Source organism: Theobroma umbraticum, unplaced genomic scaffold (assembly GCF_002168275.2).
Source record: "Theobroma umbraticum cultivar Fairchild unplaced genomic scaffold, ASM216827v3 scaffold_67.0, whole genome shotgun sequence".
Classification (NCBI taxonomy): Eukaryota; Viridiplantae; Streptophyta; class Magnoliopsida; order Malvales; family Malvaceae; genus Theobroma; species Theobroma umbraticum.
Window position 1 is genome coordinate 7,411,187 of NW_018397262.1, and position 26,520 is coordinate 7,437,706.

At 35.0% G+C, this 26,520-nt stretch overlaps 4 protein-coding genes, 1 long non-coding RNA gene and 2 pseudogenes across 9 annotated transcripts; 3 read left to right on the forward strand and 4 right to left on the reverse strand.

Moving 5' to 3' along the window:
• Positions 1-545: 545 nt before the first annotated feature.
• LOC149527043 (uncharacterized) lies at positions 546-2,817 on the forward strand. Its single transcript, XR_016351430.1, has 3 exons — positions 546-668; positions 2,315-2,516; positions 2,636-2,817. It is a non-coding gene; the product is annotated as an uncharacterized LOC149527043 (long non-coding RNA).
• An 865-nt stretch (positions 2,818-3,682) lies between these two features.
• On the forward strand, positions 3,683-7,911 carry RBP45A (RNA-binding protein 45A). Of its 3 annotated transcripts, XM_021431786.2 has the most exons (7): positions 3,683-4,068; positions 4,352-4,826; positions 6,623-6,678; positions 6,757-6,887; positions 6,973-7,069; positions 7,164-7,328; positions 7,546-7,911. In XM_021431786.2, the coding sequence occupies exons 1-7, from the start codon at positions 3,745-3,747 to the stop codon at positions 7,546-7,548; spliced, it is 1,251 nt and encodes a 416-aa protein (XP_021287461.1). In that variant the 5' UTR covers positions 3,683-3,744; the 3' UTR covers positions 7,549-7,911. The 3 variants fall into 3 exon arrangements, 2 of the variants coding, with proteins under 2 accessions (XP_021287461.1, XP_021287462.1); XR_002445430.2 differs by lacking the exons at positions 6,973-7,069; positions 7,164-7,328; positions 7,546-7,911 and adding an exon at positions 5,180-5,262 and having other exon boundaries at positions 6,757-6,840; XM_021431787.1 differs by lacking the exons at positions 6,973-7,069; positions 7,164-7,328; positions 7,546-7,911 and having other exon boundaries at positions 6,757-6,891.
• Positions 7,912-7,943: 32 nt separating this feature from the next.
• On the reverse strand, positions 7,944-9,367 carry LOC110418894 (GDSL esterase/lipase At1g28590-like; annotated as a pseudogene).
• Positions 9,368-10,313: 946 nt separating this feature from the next.
• Positions 10,314-11,549, reverse strand: LOC110418895 (GDSL esterase/lipase At1g28610 pseudogene; annotated as a pseudogene).
• Positions 11,550-11,982: 433 nt separating this feature from the next.
• On the reverse strand, positions 11,983-14,216 carry LOC110418957 (GDSL esterase/lipase At1g28610-like). The gene is made up of 5 exons (XM_021431788.2): positions 13,717-14,216; positions 13,412-13,636; positions 12,967-13,115; positions 12,513-12,789; positions 11,983-12,361 (listed from the first exon to the last, which is right to left on the reverse strand). The coding sequence occupies exons 1-5, from the start codon at positions 13,988-13,990 to the stop codon at positions 12,105-12,107; spliced, it is 1,182 nt and encodes a 393-aa protein (XP_021287463.1). The 5' UTR covers positions 13,991-14,216; the 3' UTR covers positions 11,983-12,104.
• Positions 14,217-14,984: 768 nt separating this feature from the next.
• Positions 14,985-19,560, reverse strand: LOC110419386 (DEA(D/H)-box RNA helicase family protein). The gene is made up of 8 exons (XM_021432404.2): positions 19,070-19,560; positions 18,204-18,479; positions 17,751-18,074; positions 17,114-17,305; positions 16,879-17,034; positions 16,330-16,751; positions 15,957-16,108; positions 14,985-15,607 (listed from the first exon to the last, which is right to left on the reverse strand). Exons 1-8 carry the CDS (start codon positions 19,451-19,453, stop codon positions 15,264-15,266), a joined length of 2,250 nt encoding a protein of 749 aa, XP_021288079.1. The 5' UTR covers positions 19,454-19,560; the 3' UTR covers positions 14,985-15,263.
• A 532-nt stretch (positions 19,561-20,092) lies between these two features.
• LOC110419387 (polyadenylate-binding protein interacting protein) lies at positions 20,093-26,247 on the forward strand. Of its 3 annotated transcripts, XM_021432405.2 has the most exons (13): positions 20,093-20,266; positions 21,026-21,152; positions 21,252-21,406; positions 21,494-21,632; positions 22,004-22,038; positions 22,747-22,822; positions 22,909-22,972; positions 23,334-23,623; positions 23,933-24,190; positions 24,621-24,722; positions 24,878-24,925; positions 25,524-25,611; positions 25,767-26,247. In XM_021432405.2, the coding sequence occupies exons 1-13, from the start codon at positions 20,112-20,114 to the stop codon at positions 25,937-25,939; spliced, it is 1,710 nt and encodes a 569-aa protein (XP_021288080.1). In that variant the 5' UTR covers positions 20,093-20,111; the 3' UTR covers positions 25,940-26,247. The 3 variants fall into 3 exon arrangements, with proteins under 3 accessions (XP_021288080.1, XP_089640284.1, XP_089640283.1); XM_089784158.1 differs by lacking the exon at positions 20,093-20,266 and having other exon boundaries at positions 21,019-21,152; XM_089784157.1 differs by lacking the exon at positions 20,093-20,266 and having other exon boundaries at positions 21,031-21,152; positions 21,292-21,406; positions 21,491-21,632.
• Positions 26,248-26,520: the final 273 nt, after the last annotated feature.

Consider the following 26,520-nt stretch of genomic DNA (forward strand, 5'->3'; position numbering starts at 1 on the left):
ATCACTTTTAATGAATTTGGCCTAAAATGCTTATAAATTATAATATGCCTATTTCACACATCTAAAGGATACCCTGTACAATCACACATCTAAAGAATATTATTCACAAAAAGTGCAAATACCTTGTTCATTCTCCAAATCCTCCCAATATAATCGTTATAGATGATTAAGAGCTTTTATTATTGATTACTAAATTAAGTACAAGCTTTTATTTGGTATGTGCAGAGGCAATTCAAGTCTTTAATCATATTTACTTCAATTACTTAAAATATTTTCAAAAAAATTTACTCAAATGATTGTTCGTGTAGAATCTCACTTTTAGTGAATGATTTCATCAATTTTAATAAATTTTTTGCCTAAAATGTTTATAAATAATAATGTTTATTTTTTCTTTTGTCCTCGTAACAGGAGGCACTAATACGTTTGTTTTACATTTCATTACTTCAATTGTTTAAAAAGACATTGCGATTAGTTGAGCAAGACGTCACTGAAGGGACTACCATTACTCAAAATGTAATCCACATCAAGACCATAATTTGGTGCCGGGGGATGCCGGCGTTGGGGTGACCTGCCACCTTACAAGGAAGAACTATGAGATGATTGCAGGGGAAGTTGCCAAGGCATGTTTAAGCATAAATGAGTAGATTGAGGTTGTCAACTAAACACAGGTAAAGCAAAGACTACTTTCACTTGTTTGCCAATTCCTAATTAAGTTTTGGTGGTTCACCTAATCTTTATTATTGTGTTTTTCGTTGGTCAAGATGCTGGCTTCGTAGAATTCACAAGAGAAGGGATCACTAGCTTTCAATAATTTACCCAATCAATATTATGTTACTCTCTATATGTACAAGAAGTGGGAAAACAAGAATGGAATTCCTTTGTTTCTTGTTCTTATTTTTGTATTTTAAATCTTTAATTTCCCTCTACAAGTCAAGTAGATAATGCTTACAATAAGAATTATGTGAAGGGATTGGATCATTTCTACATGCACTTAGAATTAGTAAGTTCAATTTAATTTCCTTTTCTTATCTTATCATACATTTCGTTTCCATGATTATCCATATCATAAGACTATTTTTTAAGATTCCCTACTAGTTTAATACTTTTATCTTATGTTTTCTAGCGATTTTATTTTTTATTTTCTATTTATTTTGCCTTTTCCTTTCTATTATTTTTTGCAAAAAAAAGGAAACCTAATATTATTACAAATACAAGCTATCTCCATCCCATTTTGTTTATATCTGTTTGATTTTTTTTGTCAAATTAATGAACTCAATTTCAATCATTATTTTTGAAAATATTATATAAAATTTAAAATTAAAAAAATACTTTTTGAAAAGTTCAAAATTCAAAATTTTATAACATTATGATGTAATTACAAAATAAAAATAAGGAGCGAAGTCAAGTTTCTTTAACGAAAAAAAATCAATAAAGAACAATGATAATGAGATGGAAGGAGATGATAAAACAAATTGTCATATCTATATTATAAGACTATTTTTTAAGATTCCCTACTAGTTTGATACTTTTATCTTAACCCGAATTATTTTCAATGATAAAATCAAATCAATTTGAAGTATTCATATCATATTACAACACCAAAATTTGTTTCGATTAAAAAGAATATAAAATTTCCAAGTTTCAAAAGTCAAAGTTTTAGAAATTGTCACAAAAATACCTAGATTTTTTAGTTTTTACTATCAATGAGTCTAGTGTGAGGCTTTAATTATCTTAACATAGCTAGCTATATTGACCTCTAATCCTTGGTTCAGAAGCTAGACTCCATTTAAATTTTGGACTGCTCTTCAAGCTTTATTAAAATATCCAAATATGGTAAAAGGATACCTCTTTCTCCCTACAAATGTATTAACAACCTTTCCAAATTTATCCAAAATCCTTTGAAGCCATCTTCATGGATTCTTGCAGGAATATTATTCACAAAAACTAAAAGTACCTTCTTCATTCTCCTTATCCTCCCAACATAATCATTATTGATGATTAAGAGCTTTTATTATTGATTAGTGAATTAAGTACAAGCTTTTATTTGATATGTGCAAAGGCAATTAGAGTCTTTAATAATATTATTCTGCATAATTTTTCAAACTCTTTACTTAAATCACTTAAATGATTGAGTAGTACACTGCAACCAAAGATTGATCTAGAATATCACTTTTAGTGAATGATTCCATTACTTTTAAAGAATTTTTGGCCCAAAATGTTTATAAATTATAATGTCTTTTTTTTTCTTTTTCCTTCATAGCATGAGACATTAATACTTTTGTTTTACATTTCACTGTTTCAATTGTTTAAAAAGGCATCGCGACTAGTTGAGCAAGATGCCACTGAAGGGTTAGTCACTACTCAAAATGTTGTCCACACCAAGATCATAAAATGGTACAGGCACCGAAGGAGTGAGCTACCACTTTACAAGGAAGAACTATGAGATGATTGCAGGGGGAGTTGCGAAGGCTTGTTTAAACATCAATGGCTACGTTGGGGCCATCAACTAAACACAGGTAAAACAAAAGCTACTTTCCTCTTTCGATTCTTTCACTTGTTTGGCAAGTCCTAATCAAGCTTTGGTGGTTCACTTGTGCTAACCTTTATTAATCACTTGTGCTTTTCGTTGGTCTAGATGTTGGCTTTGTAGAGTTGTCAAGCGAATGGATCACTTGCTTTCAATAATTTCTCCGATCAATGTTATGTTACTCTCTATATGTACAATAAGTAGAAGAACAAGCTTGAAATTCTTCTATTTCTTATCATTATTTGTGTATTTTAAATCAAGACATGGGAAATTAAACTTTAATTTCCATATACAAGCTCAATATTATTTTTTAACATTTCGTACCAGCTTGATGCTTTTATGTTTTTTTTTTTGCTATTTATATTTTATTTTCTTTTTATTTTGCCTTTTTCTTTCTACTCATTTTTTGCAAAAAAAGAAAAGGCAAAAATATTCGTAAAAGGGAACTTGTTACAAATACATGCTATCTCCATCCCATTTTGTTTATATCTATTTTTTTTGTCAAATTAATGAACTCAATTTTGATTATTATTTTTAAAATATTATATAAAATTAAAAATTCAAAAAAAATTTGAGAAAAGTTTAAAATTCAAAATTTGCAATTCTTATTTTCAAAAAAAATTTATAACTCTACAATGTTATTAAAAATAATGATGAAAGTCGAGTTTATTCAACCAAAAAAATCAATAAAGAACAAAGATGACAAGAAAGAGGGGGATGATAAAACAAATTTTCCTATCTAATAGATTAAGAAAAGTTTATTACTGGCATCTTTAAATCATCATAATTATAAGTCATAAAATTCATAAGAGAAAAAACATAAATTAAAATTAATTTTTATGCCATCAAATTGTATTAATAAATTTCAAAATTTCAATTCTATTTAATTACTTTAGTTTTTTAAAAGATTTCCTATTGTTATTAAGACCAAATTTCAATTGTCTACAAAAGTTCCTTTTTAAAACTTTTTTTATTAACAAAAGTGCAGAACAAGAGCCCAAAACTCAGCCCAATCTAGCCCATTCCAAGACCAATACACGATTTGCCAAATCAAAAAGCCCATTACTTCCACCCAATTCCTTTTCTCCACGTGTCACCCCGATAAGCCTCCTCTGGTCCATAAAAAAAAAAATTAGCCATAGATTTTCAATTTCCACCTAGGGTTTCCCTTGTCTCTGAGATCTTTCGATTCTCTTCCCTCTGTCTATCTATCGAGTATGATGCAACAACCACCAGCAGGAGGCGTCGCTCCGCCGCAGTCCATGGCAGCTGATCAGTCTCAAACCCAGCAGTACCAGCAGCAACCGCAGTCGCAGCCGTGGATGATGATGCAACAGCAGCAACAACCGCAGGCAGGTCAGCCGGTTCCTCCCCCTTCCGGTTGGGCTCCGCAACCCGTCCCTCCGCCCAGTCAGATGCAGCAGTACCCCGCCGGTTCAGCCACCGCCGGCTCCAGCGAGATTCGATCCCTCTGGATCGGTGATCTTCAGCAGTGGATGGATGAGAATTACCTCATCAACATCTTCGCTCACACCGGAGAGGTAATTAATTAGTTAATTATATTATTTTAGAAAAAAAAAAGATTTAAGAGTGCCTAAGTAAATAGTAAAATAGTAAAAATAAAATAAAATTTAATTAAACGGAGCAAATATAGTCTAATAAAATTCGCAACTTTATTTATATTTTAATAAATCAAAATATTATTCCCTTTTGTTATTTAAATGTAGTTCCTTTCTTTTCCTTTTAAACTTAACCGCTTAAGCAAAAAAAAAAATTCAGTAAAAGGTAATTAAAGGAAGTTTAATATTTTTTGGGTTTTTTAAGGTGGCTTCCGCTAAGGTGATTAGGAATAAGCAAACGGGGCTACCAGAGGGGTATGGGTTTATCGAGTTTGTGTCACGTGCAGCAGCTGAGAGGGTTTTGCAGTCGTATAATGGGGTGCCAATGCCGAATTCTGAGCAGAATTTTAGGTTGAATTGGGCGGCACTTGGATATGGGGAAAAGAGGCAAGATGAGGGTCCTGATTACACAATCTTTGTTGGGGATTTGGCTGCGGATGTTTCAGATTATATGTTGCAAGAGACTTTTAAAGCTGTTTACCCATCTGTGAAGGGTGCCAAAGTTGTCACTGATAGGACTACAGGACGGTCTAAAGGTTATGGCTTTGTGAGGTTTGGTGATGAAACAGAGCAGCTTCGTGCCATGACCGAAATGAACGGGATTTATTGTTCAACAAGGGCAATGCGGATTGGTCCAGCTGCTAATAAGAAGCCAGTCACTGGTCAGCAGTATCCGAAAGGTACTATCTTGTGGTTTATGTTAAGTTCATTATTTATCTTGATTTCTATATGAAGGTTGCTTGGATTTTATAGTTTCTATTTGCCATGATTAACCTAGAGTACTTTGACTTGACAAGTTGAATGCTTGGTGGTTATTCTATTTTTATTTTTGGGTTTTAATTTTCTGAGTTGAAGTTGTTACTTGTTAGTTGTTACAGTGTCCTTAAAATTCAAATTCTTTCAGTTATGCACTAGAAGATTGGCGGGATTTATACAAGTCATTTCCTTCCAGTTTGCCTTTGTAGACTTGGGCACGTTTAATTGTATTAAAACATTCACAAACTTATATAGAACTCATGTTGTCTTAAAGCAGGACACCAAGAGGCTCTCATTTTGGGGGGCCTGGAACTGATATCAGCTGAAATGATTCCACTTTAATGCGTGGCCTCATTTTAGGTCAGTTACTTTGTTTATGTCGTAAGCTTCATTTTCACGTGGCAGTATTTGTGCTACATTCGCAAATTACTTTACCAGTTCCTTATTAAGTATTCCAGTCAAGTTCAATTTGTTTCAGTTTTCCCAACATGTTTCCTTTAAATCTTTCTTTAGATTCTTTTACCAGTCCAGAAACTTTTTTGTTTTTTAATTTCATCATAGATCAGTTCCCTTTTGATACTTGCATATGTTTACGCACTCCCTTTTGTTTCCTTTAAATTCAAGCTCTAATGCTCGAAACTAGGTGAAGCAGCCATGGGTAAAGGTACTGTGCATGTTATCATGCACCATTTTGTTAATGAACCTTGGGGCAAGTTTTGTTCTATTGCATTTTAAATCTGTGCTTCTTTTTAAAGTTATAGTAACTACTTTGTCCTCATTGTATTGCTTTGTTACAAATGAGGACAAATTGAGTCAGGAAAGAAACCTGGAACTTCTAGTTAAAGGCATTTTCGGTTAATGGATTTAACCTCAATGGAAGTAGATCACTTGTCCATGCTTCATTGTCTAAACCTAAATAGTGAATGCCTAGCTGCGTATGAATCTACCAGTATTAATATTGCATTTTCCAGGCATTCTGTTTTCTACTGGTCATTTGAGGTTTAGTGTCACTTCAGTTTACAAGAATTTCCTTAGTTTCTAAATATGTTCTTCATCTTGCCATTTTGTGGCGACTAATATAATCTTTATAGGTTTCTGTCTATGCAGAGAATGTTAAAACATTTCTGAAATTAGTTTAGCAGATAGGTTCTTTCTACTAAGACATAATCTTTGACGTTGAAGTTGCAAATCATCTATTTTAGCACTGGCAACTTCCTCCCTCCCTCCCTCCCTCCCCTCTCCCTTACAAAAAATAGGTGAAAGAAAGGAGAAAAAGGAAATATTTCATGTCAAGTGCGGAGAAAAGTTGAGTCTCTGATTTCAATTTTCCTTTTTCTCCTTTTCATGCTATTTTAAAAGGTTAATGAAAGAATATGACCTTTACTGATTCCCTGAGTTTAGTGTAGTTAATGATTTTTTTTTGGGCTACTGTTGAAATCCATTTAATCTGATACTTTTAACTTTAATGGTAATTGTTGCTGTAACCCAAAAGATGTTTATGGTTGCAATTGTAACTTTTGAGTGATTTATAGCTGGTGGTTTTATTTTTTGGTTCTTTTGCATGCCATGGAGGAAATTTTTTTGAACTTTTTTAGTATTTGTAAGTGTATTATCTTAATGCTTTGCTTTTTTCAACAATGTTTAATTTGAGTTTTGAGAAGCAATGAGCTCTTTTTATCATCTCATTCAATGGTAGTTTACATGTATTTGTCATTTGCAGCTTCTTACCAGAATACTCAAGGAAATCCTGGCGAGAATGATCCAAATAATACCACAGTGGGTAGCCATTTTATATTTATTAATATACTTTATTTCATGGTATGGTCAACTGAATTCTTACATGCTTAAATGCAGATATTTGTCGGTGGTTTGGATCCCAGTGTTTCTGAAGATCAATTAAAACAAATATTTAGCCAGCTGGGTGAGGTAGTTCATGTAAAAATTCCTGCTAACAAGCATTGTGGTTTTGTTCAATATGCTAACAGGTAAGCAGAAAATACTTCCATATATTTAAGTGTGTGAAATATTATTATATTATATTAATTTATTCTGCAATATGATGTACTTCAGGACTAGCGCAGAGCAAGCTTTATCAGTTTTGAATGGCACCATGTTAGGAGGAAGAAACATTCGACTTTCATGGGGACGTAGTCCTTCTAGCAAACAGGTTTTGTATTTAAAATCATAGTATTTTGCAATTAAAACCTTGCTATATATATTTCTGCAAACTAAGAGGGAAATCTGTTGCTATATATATTCAGGCTCAACCAGATCAGGCCCAGTGGAATGGTGGATATTATGGATATGCTCAAGGATTTGAAGCATATGGATATGCACCTCCTCCCCAAGATCCTAACATGTACTATGGGGGCTATCCTGGATACGGGAATTACCAGCAGCCAGGAGCTTACCAACAACCACAACAGGTAAACATGATTTTATGAATTATACGTACTTTCATAATTATTCCTGGCTCTTAGCAAAAGCAGAAAGAATGCAAGCATGCTGAATCTTTTTGAGCCTTTGTTTCTTTAATTGCAAGGAAGGTCAATAAAAAACAAATGAAATGACTAGTTTGTCTATGCTCACATTTCTGACATATATATTGTGCTTAATGTGTTTTATTTTTATTGTATTTTGCAGTGAGGTGTGGTTGCTGTACCGTGGCTCGAAACTGGTCCAGTCTGATCCAGGGCACTCTAGGTGTTGCTTTTATTTGATATGTTTTAAGATTGTGGGTTTTCATTGGCTGGTGTACGATGTTGTGGTTGTTTCTCTGAGAGGGTCATGTTCCCTCTTCTTTTTTTTTTTTTCCTTTTTTTTCTTTTGCTTCCCTTTCATGTTTCATCCCATCTCTTTACCTCTCTTCCCTTTTGATATTGAGTTTTCTAGTCTATGGGCAATGTTGCTGCAGGCTGAATACAATTGCCATTCACAGTCTTACATACCATAGTTGGTTGGACTGAATGCTTTTTAATGGTTATTAAGATTATGCTTCTTATTTGTCAATTATTCTTTTTATTATTAATATTTACACTTGACTAAGTCTCGACTAAGTAAGGCATTGCGGTATTGTGATTGTCAGCATAAACAATGTGGACATGGGAGTGAACCTTTCGGATTCCATCCAGTACCTTCTGAAGCAATTCATTGTTGTACTCCCTGAAGTCGTTTGCCCGCGTCAATCAACTAGTTAAAGGGTCGTATTTTCCCTTGTCTGAACTCTGAAACATTGTTAGCTACAATCCCATGCATCCAAGTGGTATGCTTCCAGGGACCAAAATTGTCCCTGCCCCATGATCAACTCCTGCGTTTCCGAGAGAATGTAAGGTAAACCAAAACAGCATTGCTGTTTCAACAGGTCGGGGGAGAGTTTTCTGACATTGATTGCTGAAGCTATGCTATGAACGACATGAGGAGCCCACCCTCGAACCTCCTCGTACTCTTTGCCTTGCTTCAATGCATAACCGTAATCATTTCCTCCGACAATTCCCATAACTATCAACGAAGTCGAAGTCCGAGGGAACTCTTTGCAGTCCGTGAATCAAAGCAAGGTACTCATTCAACGACTATAAATAAAGAAACCCCTCTTGCTCTTAAGAGAGAACTTCCATGAGAGACCAACTTTGCTTTCTTCACTGGAAATGAAACAGGCATACACAACTTCTTTACTGGTAAGTACAAAAGAGACGGTAACCCGAAAAAGATGGGCAAAGAGATGGCAAAGCATCTTTGAACAACCACTCTTCATCTCTCAAAGAAAAGTTTGTGAAGTGATTATGGACTCCTCTTTCTTCAAAAAATGAAAAATCCAGTGCTGTAACACCCGACACAGCCAAATTCACACCATTTGGAAAGTTTTGTAATGTTCCATTTTCACCTCCAAAATATGGTGGTAAAAGGGGAAGTCCCAAACCCTCAGCTGCAAAACCATGCAAAAACAAATAAAACCCAAGTTAAGGCATATGATCAAACATTTAATTTCACCTGGTTATACATATATATACATACATACCAAGGAAATCTATAACCAACCGGCCATCGGAGCACCGCCCTGTGGGATGACCAAAATATGCCCTACCCTGTGGAGGAAAAGCACAGTGCGGAAGCTCCCTGTATTCTGAAAGTGAAATGTGGACTAAGTTCCCATTATCGGTGAAGGAATCACCAAAGCTGAAAATCGATGTAAAACATCCATTCACATGATCTGAAGTATCGATGGTTATGACAAAGAGAAAGCTAACAGCAGGAAGCTGTTTCAACGAGTAAGAATGATGAAGAAGTAGCCATGATTGAGAGTGCAATTGCTAATGAGCAAATATGTAACATAAGAGCCTTGGAAATATATGTGGAGACATACGTACCAATCAATAAGTCAAAAATTTATGTGATTATCCTAAGTTAGATAGAAAACATGTTATATCTCTTAATTAATTTGAAAATTCTGAACTTGATTTTACTTCATATTTTTGAAAGTATTGTCTGCATAATTATTATGATTGCAATGATATGCAATTGAATTCCATGCATCTAATTACCTATTAGAAGAGAAAAACGTATTGAATTAACGAGAGTATTAACTGTAAAAATATAGAATTTTTATAAGACTTAAAATCTGGATAATTAAGGTTTTGATTAATAATTTTACTATTTGATTTTTATTTTTATTATATATAAAAAATTTATCTGAATTTTACTTTGCTTCTCTTTTTTGTATATAGTATTGTGTGTATGATTTGTCATTTTCAAATGGTATTATGATAAGACAATTTGTCCCTGTCCAACTTTTTAGTAGGACCCCAAAATGTACTGATAATTCATTAAATTTTAGAAGCTTAGTTAGATGGATCAATGACAGCAACAGCTGCAAAATAGCTTACATTAGAAACATAGTAGTGAATCATTAAGCAATCTGAACTTGATAATTTGCAACCTAAGATCATATTTTATTTAATTTTAATATTTTAATTAATACTAATGAATTGTAAATTTTAACAAGTTTTATAATTTTAGATAAATAAGTCGTGGTAAGATATTTTAAACGAAGAGAAACTGTTTTACAAGACTCAAATCCCAATTAATAATAACAAATTTCTATTAATGATGGTACTCAACAATATTATTTTAAGTAAAATTGTATTGAATTTGATCTAAATATTTTTCCAACAAATCTTGAATCGAGAAAAAAAAAAATTCTAAATATCATCCTAACTACACCAATTAGAAAAATTCTTAGGTCCACTCCTACTCACATGTATTTTATTCACTAAAAGAACAAAAATAAAAATTCAAAACAGAAAGTAACATCTCACCTAATTTAAATTGAGATTTTGTTTTGAATCCAAATCTGTTGCCATAAATTGACAAAGGAACATAAAAAGATGTCAAATAAACAGTCACCCATGTTTCAGCTACTGATAAGTTTGTCTGTTAACAGTAAATGGAAGACATAAGTTATTTATATTAGGAATGGTGAATAGTTGTTCTAATATAGCCTTGGAAAGCAATCTGTAGGCTGCTTCTGTGTAATGTACACCATCCCAGCTTACATGAGAAGAAGGGTCATCACAGCAGGTTCTCAGAGGTGGGTCACCACAACGTAAAGATGAATTGAAACCGTATGGACCTCCCACTCCGGAGCATGACTTCAGAGTTTCTGTAAATCCTGGAATGATCGGGAAAAAATCCAGGTAAACAACCCAAATTTTGATGATCATTGAGTTAAAGACACTGATAAGACAGCTATTTATGAGAGTACCAAACTTGTTTGGGGAAGTGTAGAAACGCATCGCGGTATTGTAATAGTCAGCATAAATAATGTGGACATGGGGGTGAAGCTTCGGAATTCGATCAAGTTCCTTCTGATGCAATTCATTGTGGTACTCTCCAAACTCGTTTGCCCATGTTAAACAACCAGTTACAGGGTCATGTTTTTCCTTGTCTGAACTCTGAAATAATGCTAGATACGATCCCATGCATCCAAGTGGTACGCTTCCTGGGACCAAAATTGTCCCTGCCCCATACTCGATCAACTCCTGCATCGCATTGCCTAGTGATATTTCTCAATAGTTGTCTCCATTGATGTTTCAAATTCTTGAAAAATTTTGGCTTTCAGAGTTTGTGAATATTTCCAGCAAGTCGAGATAGAGTTTCTTACATTGATTGCTGAAGCTATGTTATCAAGGAGTGTAAATATTTCAAACGAGTCCATTAATTTTTAAAATAGACATTTCATCTCAAAAACCCAAATTCCATTAAAAGATATTAAAAAAATATTAAAATATTTTTTTTTAATTAAAAAAATTATTACTATATTTTTATAACCTTATAAAAGATAATGTTAAAAAAATAAATAACACTACTTAGTATTGTCACACCACTACGTTTGTGGGTTATCCCTTACATTTGCTTTAATTGCCAAACACGACAAACATGAAAAATCAAATAACCACCAAATAAAAGAAATTAAATAACCATCAAGTAAAAGACATGTAATTAGCACACAACACTACTTCTCCAAAATGATAACTAACTTTTCACGCTAAGGGGTTTTGCAAGCAGAGCCTAACTCCAACACACCATGACCTACCTTCTAAAATTAAGCTCAGAGAACTAATTAGAAGCCTATGCAGAACTCGGTCCCCCATGGCAATGCCCTATTACTTGCATTTGATAGTTTCTTTTGAAGGCTGATTGCTTTCAAATTTAAGTAATATTTAACTATTTTTTTCATATAAAAAACTTATGTTGTCCGAACATTTGATTCAATGATAAATGCATAATATCTTTGCAATGAAATGAGTCAACAACATGGGAGGAGAAAATGAAATACTCTCATTAAAGAGCATGATATCGTATTTTTACTCTTGCCTGCTTGCAGGCATGATGAACATCTACTGCAAAATGGATCAACAGTTCTTTTCCTTGTTCGAAGAGCTGATTGAGGAAAATATATAAGATGAAAGGAAAGATAACTTGATTTAATGAATTTAATAAGCATTCCAAATCAAAGTAGGTTGGATTCATTAAAAGTGATGTTGATCACTGCCAGAGAGGCTGATTATCATCAACCAAAAACCAGAAACAAAGATTTTAGCATGTCATATATATATCAAATTAATTCCAATGAATTTTTTTTTCATTTAAATTGACATCTGATACTCCAATATTCGGAGAAAATAAATACTCAACACCTTAGTATCTCAGCTACTAATGAGTTTGTTGTTCACTGTCAATGGAAGACACAAGCAGTTTATGTAAGGAATGGTGAATAGTTCTTTTAACACAGCCTTGGAGATCCATCTGTAGGTTGCTTCAGTGAAATGGAAACCATCCCAGCTAACATATGAAGAAGGATCATCGCAGCTGGTTCTCAATGGCGGATCACCACAAGCCATGGATGAGCTGTAATTGTAGGGAACTCCCCTTCCACAACATGCTACTATTGTTTTTGTAAACCCTGGAATCATGCAGAAAGAGCAAAAAGTTCATGTAAACGAGCCAACATTTGATGATCATGATGAGAATTAATTAATATCCCTCTATAACATTAGTTTGGATATACTATAAGCTTGATATATTTTGTAAGAAAATTGAAACTATGGAAGTACCAAATTGGTCTGGGAAATGGTAGAAATGCATTGCAATGTTGTAATAGTCTGCATAAATGATGTTGACATGGGGATGAAGCTTGCGGATTTGATCAAGTTCTTGCTGAAGCAATTCATTGTGGTACTCAGAGAACTGGTTCAGCCATGTTAAACAACCGGTTAAGGGATCATATTCTTCTTTATCTGAACCCTGAAAATATGTTAGATATGCTGGTATGCATCCGATTGGAAGGTTTCCAGGGACCAAAAATGTGACTGCCCCTAACTCGATTAACTCCTGCACCATTGCCAAGTAAACTTTGTCAACATGTCAGATCCACTGAACCAATGAAACAAGTACATAGAAGTAATGGAATTGAAACAAAACCAGCATTAAATTTTCAAGTTTTTGGGAAATTTTGCCTTCAATACTTGTGACTATTTTAGTATGCTGCTGGCACTCTGAGTTTCTTACATTGATTGCTGAAGCTATGGTATGAACAACAAGAGGAACAAACTCTCGAATCTCTTCAGGGTTTTTTCCTTCCAGGAATGCATTGTTGTAATCATTTCCTCCAATCTCTCCCATAACAATCAAAGACTCCCGGAGGAGCTCTTTGCAATCTGTGAGTCATGGCGTATTAGCAGCAGGAAACCAAGCAAGATCAAGAAATTAAGGTTCATTGATAGACTAACTGTGAAATTCAATTTCCAGTTCATTTTCCCATCCTTCTCGAAAATGAATTAGGACAAAGCTTCTTCACTGTTTGGAAAACGGGTAGGAAAATGAAAAGAGATAATTGACTGATTAGTTTATTACTTAATTCCCTTTTCATACAAGTAAACTGTGGAAGATGTTTTACCCTACCGGGCCCTTTTCCTTCTTATCAAACAGAATCTGAAAGGATACAAGAACTTACCTGAAGAAGATGAGCAAAGAGATGGCAAAACTTCTCTGAAAAGTCCCAATTCAACTCCCAAAGAAAAATTTGTAAAAGGGTTCTTGATTCCTCTTTCTTTGAAAAACGCATCATCAAGTGCCGTAGCACCTACCACAGCAAAATTCACACCCTTCTGAAAGCTTTTTGGTCTTCCATTTTGACCTCCAAAATAAGGTGGTAAAAACGGGAGTCCCAAACCTTCAGCTGCAAAAACCATGGAGGAACTATAGCGTAACCATGACCAATGTCAAAGCATGTAATCACTCAACTGGTTATACACATACCAATGAAATCTATAACCAGACGGCCATCGGAGCATCGCCCTGTTGGAGAATGGAAAAAGGTCCGTCCATAAGGGGGAAAATCAAAGTGGGAAAGCTCGCTGGATTCTAAAAGTGAAAGTTGAAGTAAGTTCCCTGTGTCAGTTAAGGAATCACCAAAACTGAAGATTGATGTGAAGCATCCGTTGACATGTGAGACGATGGTGGTTACGCTAAAGATAAAGCTGATAACTAAGTGCTGATTCAACAAGGAACATGATGAAGAAGAAAAACCCATTGAGAAATGCAAGAAAAAGTTGCAGACCAGAGCTTGTGACTTTCGGTTGGTAAAGTGTTAAGAATATGCCGATTATTTTTGGCAGCGTCCACCATGTCCAACCATATATGAGGTAGGATATTATTAAAACATGTCAAATTGATTATGCTTTTCATATATGACTTTGCTACCTTTCAATTTCTTTTTCAGAAGTATATATCTGCATATAATTTTTTATGATTATATAAATGGGGGGCCATTTTCTTTTGTCTTAACTCTGAACAAGGAAAATTATCAATATATTAAGAATTTATGACTTTGCATGAGAAGGGATTAGTTCTTGCGATGAGTTGGAGTCAAAGCTTACATGGATAAAGACAAATCTTGAAGTGATCAAAATTGGAGGAGAAAAGAAAAGATAATGAAAGAAGATCGCAGTATAATTTGAAGCTACTCTGTACCGCAACTGTCACCTATTTGAGAGCACAAGCTGCAATGTAGCCTTCTTTATAAGCATCGGCAGGCGATAACTTTGTCCCAATGATTACTTTCCTTTTTTTGAATAAAAGAGCATTTTAACTCTATTTTTGTACATTAATGAGGTTCTGTTAACATTTCCAGACTTTTGACAGGTTGTTCTTTTAGCCACCTCAGGGTTGGTTCATTGCCAGATAAATTTCCTGACAGGACTGTCCCAGAAAGCAACCAGGCTGGAAAGTCATAGATAACAAAACTAAGCAAAAGAAAGTAATTAATGGAAAAATTAAAGCTTAAATTGCTAATTATAATGGATTTAATGTGCTTTTTTTCCATGGATCATTCTCCCTTTTGTGAGGGAACTGGGTTTTGGAGGATGTGAATTTGGACAAGCCTAACTTCTTACTCAACTTTTTGTCCCTATCAAACACCATGGATCTCATACTTTAAGATGAAAATAAGAGCAGTAACCAAGCATTTCTAAGACTCATGTTTCCACCTACATATTGAAGTTAGCATTCAGCGATGGTGCCACCTTGAAATACTTTAAAGCCCAAACAGAGGCTTGGTCTTCCCATGGAAAAACCTCCGGTACACTTACATTAAATGCTGGATGTTTTCAAACATTTAACTATTTTCATCATTAAATAAGAAACTTTGATATGCTAAACCCAGTAAATAACAGAGGAAACAAGCAAAATGCTGTGAAGAGGACAAAATTGCATTTTCTGTTAATTGCGAACAGAAAGGTTCCAGCTGTTTCTGTTGGCAATGAACTAATATAAGGTCAATAGGAGGATCATGAACTTCATAATATTTACGACTGCATTGAGTTTAACAACTTAAGAGCAAGTTCTTCTTGTTCTGCCAGAGATACGGAATCAGCATTGAAACCTGCATCGGCCTTATTTTCTTCTGTTTCACCATCATCACTATCACCATGGAAGTATACTTTAGACCTCTTACGTTTTCTGTTCGCATCTGACTCTCCTTCTGAACCAGAAAGATCATCCTCATCCTCTTCCTCCTCTCTCCCTTTCTTTCGCTTCATCTTCTGCTTGAGTCGTTTCTCCCGAAGCCGTTGGCGCTCCAAAAGCTTGTCTTCCTTGTCCACTTGCTTCAACTCTGCTCTCATTTTCTTGTAGAACTCGTCCTTTTTGTCTGCAATATGAAAAGCATTAGATGAAAGAACATCAAGAAGCAACGATGCATTCAATATAGTCAAAACAGAGAAAACACAGATCATTTGAGTATATCTTTCTGCAAGAGAGCCCTTCATATCAAAAGCAGCACCAAATTTTGAATGACATAAGATGCTGTCTAAAACTATTCAAAGGTCTAGTTGACTTAAGAATTAAATTAGTCATAAGATGACATTTTCTCCTTACTACATAAAAAGCAGAAAAAAGCAAATCAAATCAATTAACAGATCATACATTAAAAGCTGCGGAAGAGTAGCACAAGACTGACAAGCCTATAACCTTCTGTAAACAGAAGTGATAATGTATACCTTGGTCGAGCAGAACATTGCCACTCTTCTTGTCACCCAACATGGCAAATGGAGTCTGCGTGTTGCCTTCCTCATCAAAGACCACCCTTGTCCCCAGAGGCCTATGAACACTGATCTTCAGCTTTTTTTTCTTCAAAACCCGTGTCGCCGGCCTAAAGAAAGAAACATAACTCAAAAACTGCTTTCAAAATGAAAACCGGACAAGGATCTCTGAATGTTACCACCAAACCAACTAAAGTCTACCAGTAAAATCAGCAATTAAATTAAAAGAATTAGCCATTCAACTGACTACTATGTAAGTCAAATAATTTGGCATCATTGCAAGACCATCTTTATGGTTACTCTCTATGTACGACATGAATGAGGGGCATACATAGTATCTCCAATCTCACTAGTATTCTGTTCTCCCACATCTTGTGTACCATCCTTCAGAAGAAAATCTTTGTCCACTTTGTTGTCCTTGACATCTTCTACAAGTAGCTCTTCTTTTGGCATAACTGACTCATTCTCCCTGTCAAAGATTTCTGATTCAAGAAAAGAAGATTTTTCTGACTCCATTTTGCTTTTCCATTTTTGGTTCAAGAACCTGACTTTAGGGGTCATTGGTAAACCAAGTGATGCTGAATATTCATCAATAGGTAGTTTCATCACATCAAAAACCTCTTTATCTTTTTGAATATGAATAGAACGCAAATATGTGATAAAGGCCCTCTGAGCCAGATGCTGCATATCTGGATACTTCACTAGTAAAGCTGACAACAATCCAGAAACAGGTTGCAGCCTCTTTGAATTTGCCTGGGAAATCAGCATAATAATAGTGAAGGTTAGCATAGAAATGGCAGATATCAGGATGTGATTCACCACATAAGGATCTTCTAAATAAGAGATCAAAAAAGGAAGAGAGATAAGGTGATTAATCTACCTTAATAAACTGTATCGGTATTTTTGCTGCCTGTAATTTTTCAAGCATCTTCATTTCTGAAGGCATAAGAAATAAAACTGACCTTCCTCCGGAAAGATAGCGAGCAGTGCGGCCAACTCGGTGTATATAAGATGCAACATCCTCTGGACAATCTACCTGTAACAACAAGCAAATAAGCCCATTGAGATAATGAATGAAGAATGCTTCTTCTATTTTTTCTTGAGCAAAACTTGACCTGCACAACCCAGTCAACTGCCTTGTTAAAATCAAGACCTCTTGAAGCCACATCCGTTGAGAACAGAACTGAGTGAGACCCACAGAACTGGGAATATATACCCATCCTCTTCTCCTGATTCATCCTTCCATGAAGACACTTCAAGGGTATTCCAGGACGCAATTTCTTGAATGCTTCAAAGACAAATTTGACCTATTGAAACAGCATATTTTCACATTATCATTACTCCTAATGATGGAAAAAATGAACACAAACAGCACTAAAATGTAAAACAGAGGAACAATCAGGCAATTAGAAAGACATGGAGTAGGGGAAGATTTTTCCATCATCTACCTACACCGGAAAAACATGTCTATATCTGAAAATTCCAGTTTCCAACCAATAAAATTCCTAACAAACCTAAGAAAAAAAGAGTAAAAAATCAGGAAATTGCTTGTCTTCAATGCACTGTTAATAAATTCCTACCACTATTTGATGAGATCAAATAAAGATATCAAATTCCAACCGAGATAACCAGTCAATCAGCCAAAATTTTTAATGAAGACCCAGCAGAAATCACTTGTGTTTCTAAACCCAATTATAAATCCCTTAAACAGAATATGTTAGGTTTACACAACATTAAATAATGCAAACATACCTCTTTGCAGCTTGAAAGAAACACAAGAATCTTTGATCTCAGATGTGACTTTATGAAACTCCATAACATATCCAACTTTTGGTCTAGTGGAACGATCATTGCAGTTTGCTGCAAGCGATTGGGAGTGGCTGTCACAGCTTCCTCATGCACACTGAGATACTCTGGGTCTTTCAAACTGAGCCTTGCAAGATCCTGAACTGATTTTGTTTGGGTTGCTGAGAAAAGCATTGTTTGTCTACACTTGGGTAGCTGTGATACAATTGCATTTAAAGTCTTCTTAAAACCAATGTCAAGAATACGATCCGCCTCATCAAGGACCAAAACCTGTTCCCTGGCCAGAAAACTCTACCCAAATCAGCAGCTAAACAGAGTACTGGAAAGTAATAACAAACAAGAAAAAAGGAAGGACAAGCCATCAAAAAATGAAACAAATTAAGACAAAATTATGTTGACCTGAAGCTGCGAACAATCAAAATTTGGAGTCTCATCCATGTGCTGAAGAAGACGTCCAGGAGTACAAACTAAAATGTTCAGCTCATTCACACGCTCTTTCTCTGTGTCAACTCCCTTGCGACCACCAATTAGAAGGCCAGCACTAAAATTATGATACTTCCCAACAGATTTTAATACATCAAAAAGTTGACCAGCTAGCTCCCTTGTGGGAGATATTACGATGCTGCCTACTCCATCCTCGGGACCCCATCTTTCTCTATACAACTTCTCCAAGACCTGAAATAAACAATTGACTCAGCATTACTTCAATTGTCAAAAAGGTCCAGAAACATTAAAGAAACAACTTAGAATTAATTATTGTTCTGATATCACAGCATTTTGATGAGAGGAAAACCATCTCCCAAAGTTCATTTTCTATCCAACAAACAAAGGAATACAAAAATAAGTGAATCTAGTCAGCAACACCAAATGACTTCACTCAACACTATAACCCATCAAAAGCTACTCCAACCCCAAAACAACCTCATCATAGCTGCAAAACAAGAGAGAAAATGTTCACTTTCTCAAAATTTCAAAATCACAAAAATTTCCTCCCAACTTTCTAATAAACCAAACAATTAACACCACTAATCCAAAATAAAATTTTCTTGAAAGTAAATACTAATATTCTTGAATGATCAAAATTAAAAAAATTAAAAAAACAGAAATATATAAATTTACCACTTTTTCTATGGAACCATCTATATATCTTAACTCTTTGCTCATTTTCAATCAAATTAATACTTCCTTCTCCAATTATCTGCTTAACAACAACCAAACAAAACACAAATTCAAAAAAAAATCCCCAAAAAAGAGAAACAACTAACCGGAATAACGAAAGCGAGAGTCTTTCCGGACCCTGTCTTAGCTGCACCGAGAATATCCCTTCCACAAAGTGCGTGAGGCAAAGACGCCACCTGTATATCAGTCATCTTCTTAAACCCACCTTCCTCTAACCCATTCTTCGTCCTCTTCGAAATAGGCAGCTCATAAAACTTCCTTGCTCCCGCGTACCTCGAGAACGAAACGACGCCACTTCGGGGGTCGACAATTCGGCCAAGTGGCGACTTGGACTGGAGCGGGTCGAGAGACAACGGGTTGAAACCGGATTCAGGTTTCTGGGATTCTATCCAACCGTTTAGAAGCTCGATTTCTTGGAACTCATCTTCCTTGTGCTTTTTTCGAACTGTTCTCGATTTGGGTCTTCGCATCCTTTCTTCTTTAAGGTTTTGGGTTTTTTTAGGGGTTTTGGGAGACGAAGAAAGTTGAAAGCTTTATTTATTTGATTTAGGGTTTTGGTAGGGTTTTTGGGAAGTTTCGATTGACGTTTCTTTTTTTTTTTTTTGTTATGTTTCTTTTTCACATTCGCAGAGCAAATGCCACGTCGACGGCCTTTTAACACTTTTTTTTTGTTTTTAAGAAAATTTTAATTATTTTTTCTTTTTAAAATACTGTTTACTGATAATAATAAAATAAATCAATATTTTTTAAATTTTTAAAAAGGTATATGGCTATTTTTATCAAATTATTTTTAAAAAAAAATTAATTGAACCTTAGGAGTATATAATTTAGCTTCTAGTACCAATTAAAATATTAAAATAATTTTTAGTACATAATAATAATAACGATAATAATAATTAATAATATTAATTTCTTTTATTGATCATATAATTTATTTTAATAACAAAAAAACACTATAATGCCAAAAAGGAAGCAAATTCCACGTACCAAGTTGTCTTGCCTCCATTTCTCCATATATGTATATACATATACAGAACTATAAAAGTTACAAGCTTTGATACAAAAAGGAAAATCCCAATTGAATCAACTGAAAAACAGAGAAGAAAAAGGTGTAAAAGAGAAACAGAAATGGGACTCAAAAACAGAGCAGAGGAAGAGAACTGTTCAATGAACGAAGCTCTGCTGTTTGCTACCGTCTGCATCATTGGTCTCCCAGTGGATGTTCACTTGAAAGATGGCTCTGTTTACTCTGGAATCTTCCACACTGCTTCTGTTGAGGAGAATATGGTACTTTTTTTTTGGATGGGGGGGGGGGGGTTGGAGCTTTCTGGGTGTTTTGTGGCATTAATTTTTTGTTGGAAACCAATTTTGGGTTTTGATTCTGGATTGAAATCGTATCTGGGTTTGGTTTTTTGATTTAATTATGGTGATTTTGTTTTTAGATTGATGAGATCAGATTGGTTTCTTCTTTTTTGTGCTGTTTTCATTTTGTCTATCTATTTGGTTACTAATAAATCAAAAAGAATTCACTTTTTGTTGTTATTGTTAGAGCTCTTGTTGTTTTTATGCTAAAGTAACAATTTTAAGAGTTAGCTACTTTTTTTTTTTTGAAAATTTTGGAGGTTAGCACTTGAGTAAGGGGAATTGTTGTTGCAGGGGATCAGATAGGAGACATTTTTGTCTAAGGCTCCATTTTGGTTGTTACTTTTCTTGCTTGCTTTTTGCTTTTATTGGGAACGCATATGTTTGATTGTCTCTTACTTTCAAGTCATTTGCAATTTGGTTTTTAGAAGAAAGAAAACAGCAAGAAACAAGTAACAAATGCAAAGATTAGACTAAGTGAGCATGTCTAATATGTATATGGCTCCATTAATGTGACATTTTACCTTTTGGAAACCAAAGCAGTACAAAATGAAGTACTTGAATCTTTTCTTTCAGAGGTGATAAGCTTGTCTTAAGACTAATTGTTTCTGGTTAATTGTAGGTTTCTATCTCTATTTGCTATGTTGAATTTTGAGGATCATTTAATTAGTTTGTGTTTCATTAGGTATTGTTTTGAAGAAAGCAAAATTGACTAAAAAGGGAAGATGTGCCACCAATGTTGCAAATGGCAGTGTAGTGGAGACACTTGTTATCCTCGCTGGTGATTTTGTTCAAGTTGTTGCTAAGGTATAATCACTCTAATAGACCTTTTCTTGGGTCTCAGGAATTCTATTTGTTGATGTAACATTGAATGATCTGTTTGACATGTATTGATACTGTATATAGGGAGTCCCGCTTCCTTCTGATGATTTTGCTGGAAATACAGCTCATGGTAATGGAGAAGCTGCTTTTGATATTGTCCCTTCTTCTGCCAATCCACTGAATGGGGCCAACAAATTCAATAAGTCTACCATGGATAAAAGAAAAAATAATAGGAAAAGGTAGCTGATAAAATTTTTTGTCAAGGATACAGATTTTTTTCCTTTTTTTGCTACTATAGATTTATTTTATTTTACCTATCAAAGCAGAAATTCAGTCCAAAATGAGAATGGTTTTACACCTGCAAAATATGGAAAGGAACATGAAGGAGAAAACTTGCGACCGAATCCTATGGGAAATGCAAAGGAAGTTGCGTATCAGAAAAGCAATAGGACAAACATTGAGGAGGTAAATATTTCCAGTTCAAAACTATCTTTTTGTAAGGCTTTTTTTGGGAAAAAAATGTGAAGTCTCTCAAATAGATATTAACAAATTCTTTTGACCTTCTTGATGGACATTAGTTTGATTAGATGCTTCCACTACACTTAAATGTTTTTTGTTACAAAACTATTGCTTTTGTTTTTGTGCTTGTCGTGGAAGATCCTATCATATGGCTTAGACCATCTGCTGGACTGGTGCTTTCTTCAGGGAAATATAAAGTAAATGAATCAATTCGATAATAGCATGCTTCCTGTAGGAAACCTTGGGCTGAGAGGTGTTGCTGCATCTTTCATCATATTCTCTTTCAAAAGTTAACATTTTTTGTTTTGTCAATGCAGGGCAAAGATGCTTTTGGTGCCACTGTTGCTGGGAGGTACTATACCTTTCTTTAAGTTTTTTTCTTGTTTGTCAAGTTCCACACTATATTTCAGATCATGGTATTGGCAGAAAGAAAATGCCTTTTTTTGGCTGAGTAAGTATAGGCATGAACATGCACTGAAAAACAACTACATTAGGCAAAGCTCAAATGCTGGAGTTGGTCTCACCTAGTTGGGACTTGAATCACTTGTCTCTAACTCATAAGATTCCCAATAAAGAGTTTAGTGTTTCTATTTAACTTATCCCCTTGTTTCTCTTCTCTCCTTATAATGTTTTCAAACTAGAACTCTGAAATTACATTTACATCTCTCACATGAGGTTAAGGAAAGTTGCAAAGCAAGTTGGTCATCCACAAAGTAGAAAACACTTTATGAAGCACATCCTTGAGCCTCAAAAATATAGCTTCTATCTGTTTTTCTCCTTGCCCTTTCCACCCCAGGCCCCAGCTGTAGTTTTTACAAATATAATTTCTCATTTCATTGCTTTCAACAAATGCAATTTGTGTTTGAAACAAATCAAGGTATTGTGTTGAACACCCTACCTCATGCTTGTGTTGGATATAGATAACATGGCAGTCATCATGTCAGATTACTTCCACATGTGCAAAATATTATTCCAATGTATAGTTTTTTTATGTTTTCATATGTAAAGCAACACTATATCCTTCTTACTCTCACATTCCTATCATTTATTTTTCTGACAGACAGGTTGGAGATGATAGCTTGCAGCTTTTGCAGGATGAATATGACCAAAAGTTTGAGTTTCATGTGGAAGACAGTGTAAGTGATGACAAGCTTACCTGTTTTCTTCACATAAACCTAGGATTAAAGCCAATATTTAACTCAATAATGAAAATTTTTTGCAGGCTAAGGAAGTTAAACACTCAGTTTCCAGCTGTGAGTCTTCTGCACTTGATACTCTTAAGCCAGGTTTCAAACTATCTGAATCTCTGCTAAATGGGTGAACAAATGGCATGCCTTGTCTTAGCTGTAAAAGTTCCATAATGTTAATAGTCTTCTGACTTGTTAATAATAGTTTTATGGTAAGGAGTTGTGTATTGGTGTCCTTGGTGCACGCTGAAGGTTTCAACCTGTTATGCTAGCTTGAAGTTGGAGAACTGGTTAAGGGGGTTTATACTTTTGGTCTCTTTAACTGCATAACCATGAGCATATGATATGAAGAAATATGAAAATGAGGCTTGCCGACTTTTGATCATTAATATTTTTAACACAACCTTTCTGTATGACGAAATACACTTAGAAGATGAGGCTTACTGTTAAATTTTTGCAGTGGATGCATGCCTTACTCAAGTAAAACCTGTTGAGGGAGGACAAGCTGAGATGACAATTAAGCTATTGCTTAATGGAGCAACTCCTGATGTACCGGTGGATGGTAAACTTGAAAATCAATGCTGTGAAAGGCCCGCTGCAACAGACATTTACCAAGATGCTGTTTGTTCTGGAGTTTCAATATCTTCTAGTCCAGTTACAGCTGTTTCCTCAGAATCATGCCAGAGTAAATTAGCTACACAAGCTGCCATAGTCTCTTCACAAAGTTTAGAATCAAACAAAAACTCCAAGGTAAAAAAAAAAAGACCATATTAGATTTGACTCGTAATATCAAGCAGACAAAATGGTGGTGGATCCCTTTCTCTCAATTTAAAAATAGTTTGAATGTCTTTATAATGACAAATTAGTTATGAGTTGCTGATGCCTTAATATTGTACCCTCATGATATTTTTTACTAGGCTCATACTTCATATGTTTCATCAAGTTTTTAGCAGCTTATACTTTGATTAGTTAGTTATCTTAGGCAACACTATTGGTACAAGTTTTTAAGTGGCTATCTATGGTGATGGTTTCCTATTTCGATGTAATTTCTTTTATCAGGAATTTAAGCTCAATCCAGGAGCAAAAATTTTCTCTCCATCTTTTGCAAGTGCCATATCAGCAGCTTCTCCTATAGTACCAACAGTAGCAAATGTGTCTTATGTACCAGGCAACTCTCCTATGGTAGCTGTCGTTGGTTCTGAGCCAGAGGTTGGGATTGGCTCTTTTGCACCTCGTTCATCCACTCCTTCTAAGTTTGTCTCTTATGGTAACATTACTGCTGCAAATGGTGTCAGTGGTTCTCAATTTTCTCAGCCTGTAAGTGTTTTATAGGCTTTTGTACTTCGTTAATTTAAAGTGAAAAATCTTCATTGAAGGAACTTCTAACTAGCCAAATTAGCCGTAGACCAACAAAAAATTTGTGAGGTGGAGTATTACTTTAGAGTGAAAATTTACTTGGCTGCATTTGAAATCTGTCAAGCTTTATATACGTCAGTACTCTGTTTAAACCATAAGATTTAGGAGTCAGTGATTTCATCAATATTGATTTGTTTCCTTTTTAATGAATTAATGCTCCAATTCCTAGATCGCAAAACATTTTTGTGTCATTTGGCTGTAGCCTGTTTGAGTCTTCATATGACTATCTTGTTAACTGTCCAAGGACTTAGAGAGTTATTACTATTTTTATTTGTGAAGTATTTGTAATTCTGATTATATAACCATCATTGTTCTTGATTTTTGGCTATAGATTGTTGGGCATATGGGGAGCAGAACACAGCCACTTAGATATGCCGGTCAATATCATCCACTTCAGGCTGTACCAGCATCTTTGAATCCAAACTCTCAAGCTGTAAGCAAAAAAAGAACTTTCACCCCTATGTCATCTTAGCTGCCCTTTTTTTGGCCTGCCTAGATGGCAGGAATTACGATACTTTTAACCTTCTTGCTGATGAAGTCATCATTTATGAGTCACTAATCTCTCTATCCATCCCTTTCTTTCTCTAGGTTATGCTTGGACGATTGGGACAGCTTATTTATGTGCCTGTTTCTCATGTAAGATGTGATGCCTGCAAACTAATGAAATGGCCTTGTTATCAATTAAGCACTCTGACATGATAGTTTCTAGTGTATAAAAGAAAATGTAGACTATTTGCTAGAGATTCACAAGAGCAGTACTTAGCCATGCTCAATCTTTGTCCACATTTAAGTTGTGGCAGGACAATCCACACTTAAGATGTGGTAGGACAAATCTTGTGATGCCTCCCAATTAGAGCAATAAGCAATTTATTAGTTCATATATACTGTAGCAGGACAAACATTTTGATCCATTTTGCTTTCTGAGTTTACAATATTTTATCACGACAACCATTGCTGATGAATTGTCTAACCATCCTACTTTTTCCATGTCTTTTTTCTCATCTTTTTTCCCTCTTACCCAAGAATCAATCTCATCTGCTTAATACTGTCCATTGGTGGCTAAAGTGAGGACACTTGGAGTAATACAGTGACTTAATGCCTGTGGCTGTGAGTTGATTAAAAAACAGAAAGAAAATGGCATACTGCAGACGTGTACTCTTGTGTTTGTGTAGTCAAATGAGAGAACTGTTGCTTTATTACTTCTTTACTAAATTGCTTCTCATTTCATATGAAGGATTCAGTTCAGGGTGCAGCACCTATATCGTCGGTACCTGCATGTCCTCCATTGACACCGCATCATGTCCAATTTCCAAAGCACCAAGGTATTTGCATACAAAATTTTTCCCTTGTCCTTGTTATCATGGACCTCAATACTGTCCTTTGCTATAGAATGCAATCATTGATATGACCCAGTTATTGTATTTTTGAAATATAGTGCTATCTTGTTTTGTTCTCATGCAACCCTTTGTAATTGCAGGAAGTGCACCAGGCCAAGCATTGCAGCTTTGTCTACCTCAACCTTTCATGGCAGGAGGACAGCAACCATTGGGAGTGCCAAGCCACATTCCATTTTTGCAGCCTCCCTTCCCTGCTAATCGTTCCATACAAGTCCCGGGATCTAATGGTCTCTATAGCACAAAGCTTCCTTGAAAATCTGTTACTTTGTTAGTATTACCCTTTGTTTTCGGTTTGTTTGAAGATAATAAAAATTTTGGCTTATAAATTTTTATATTTTGAGAGCATCCAACATCTGAGTTAGGTCCATTGTTGTTTGTTCACGAAATGGTTATTCTCTTTGGGTGATTGATGATGTAAGACCTGGTATAGAAGGTACATGGGAAACTCCTATTGAACAATATATCACAAGAGTCAAGAATAGTATACTGTGCTAAAATCGACAGAAATGAGAAAATGTTGAGGAAAAAAAAAAGAAAGAAAATCAAGATTTCCTTTTTCTCCATTTGTTTTTCCTTATGTTTTTCATTTTTCATTCAGGGTGACCACTAACATTCCAATCAAGATTTGTATTTCCTGAAGAGGAGGTTACAGCAAGGTGATAGTCTGTCAATGATGAGGTGGTAGTAGAATGAAGCCTAATCTTTTCTTGAAACAAAGTGACGTTAAACATTTGGTTTATTAGTTAGTATATGATTTTTACCCAAAGAGTAGAGTTTAAATCCTCTCTTTCTCAATTATAAAAAAAATAATAATAAGGATCTGAATTGGAGTAC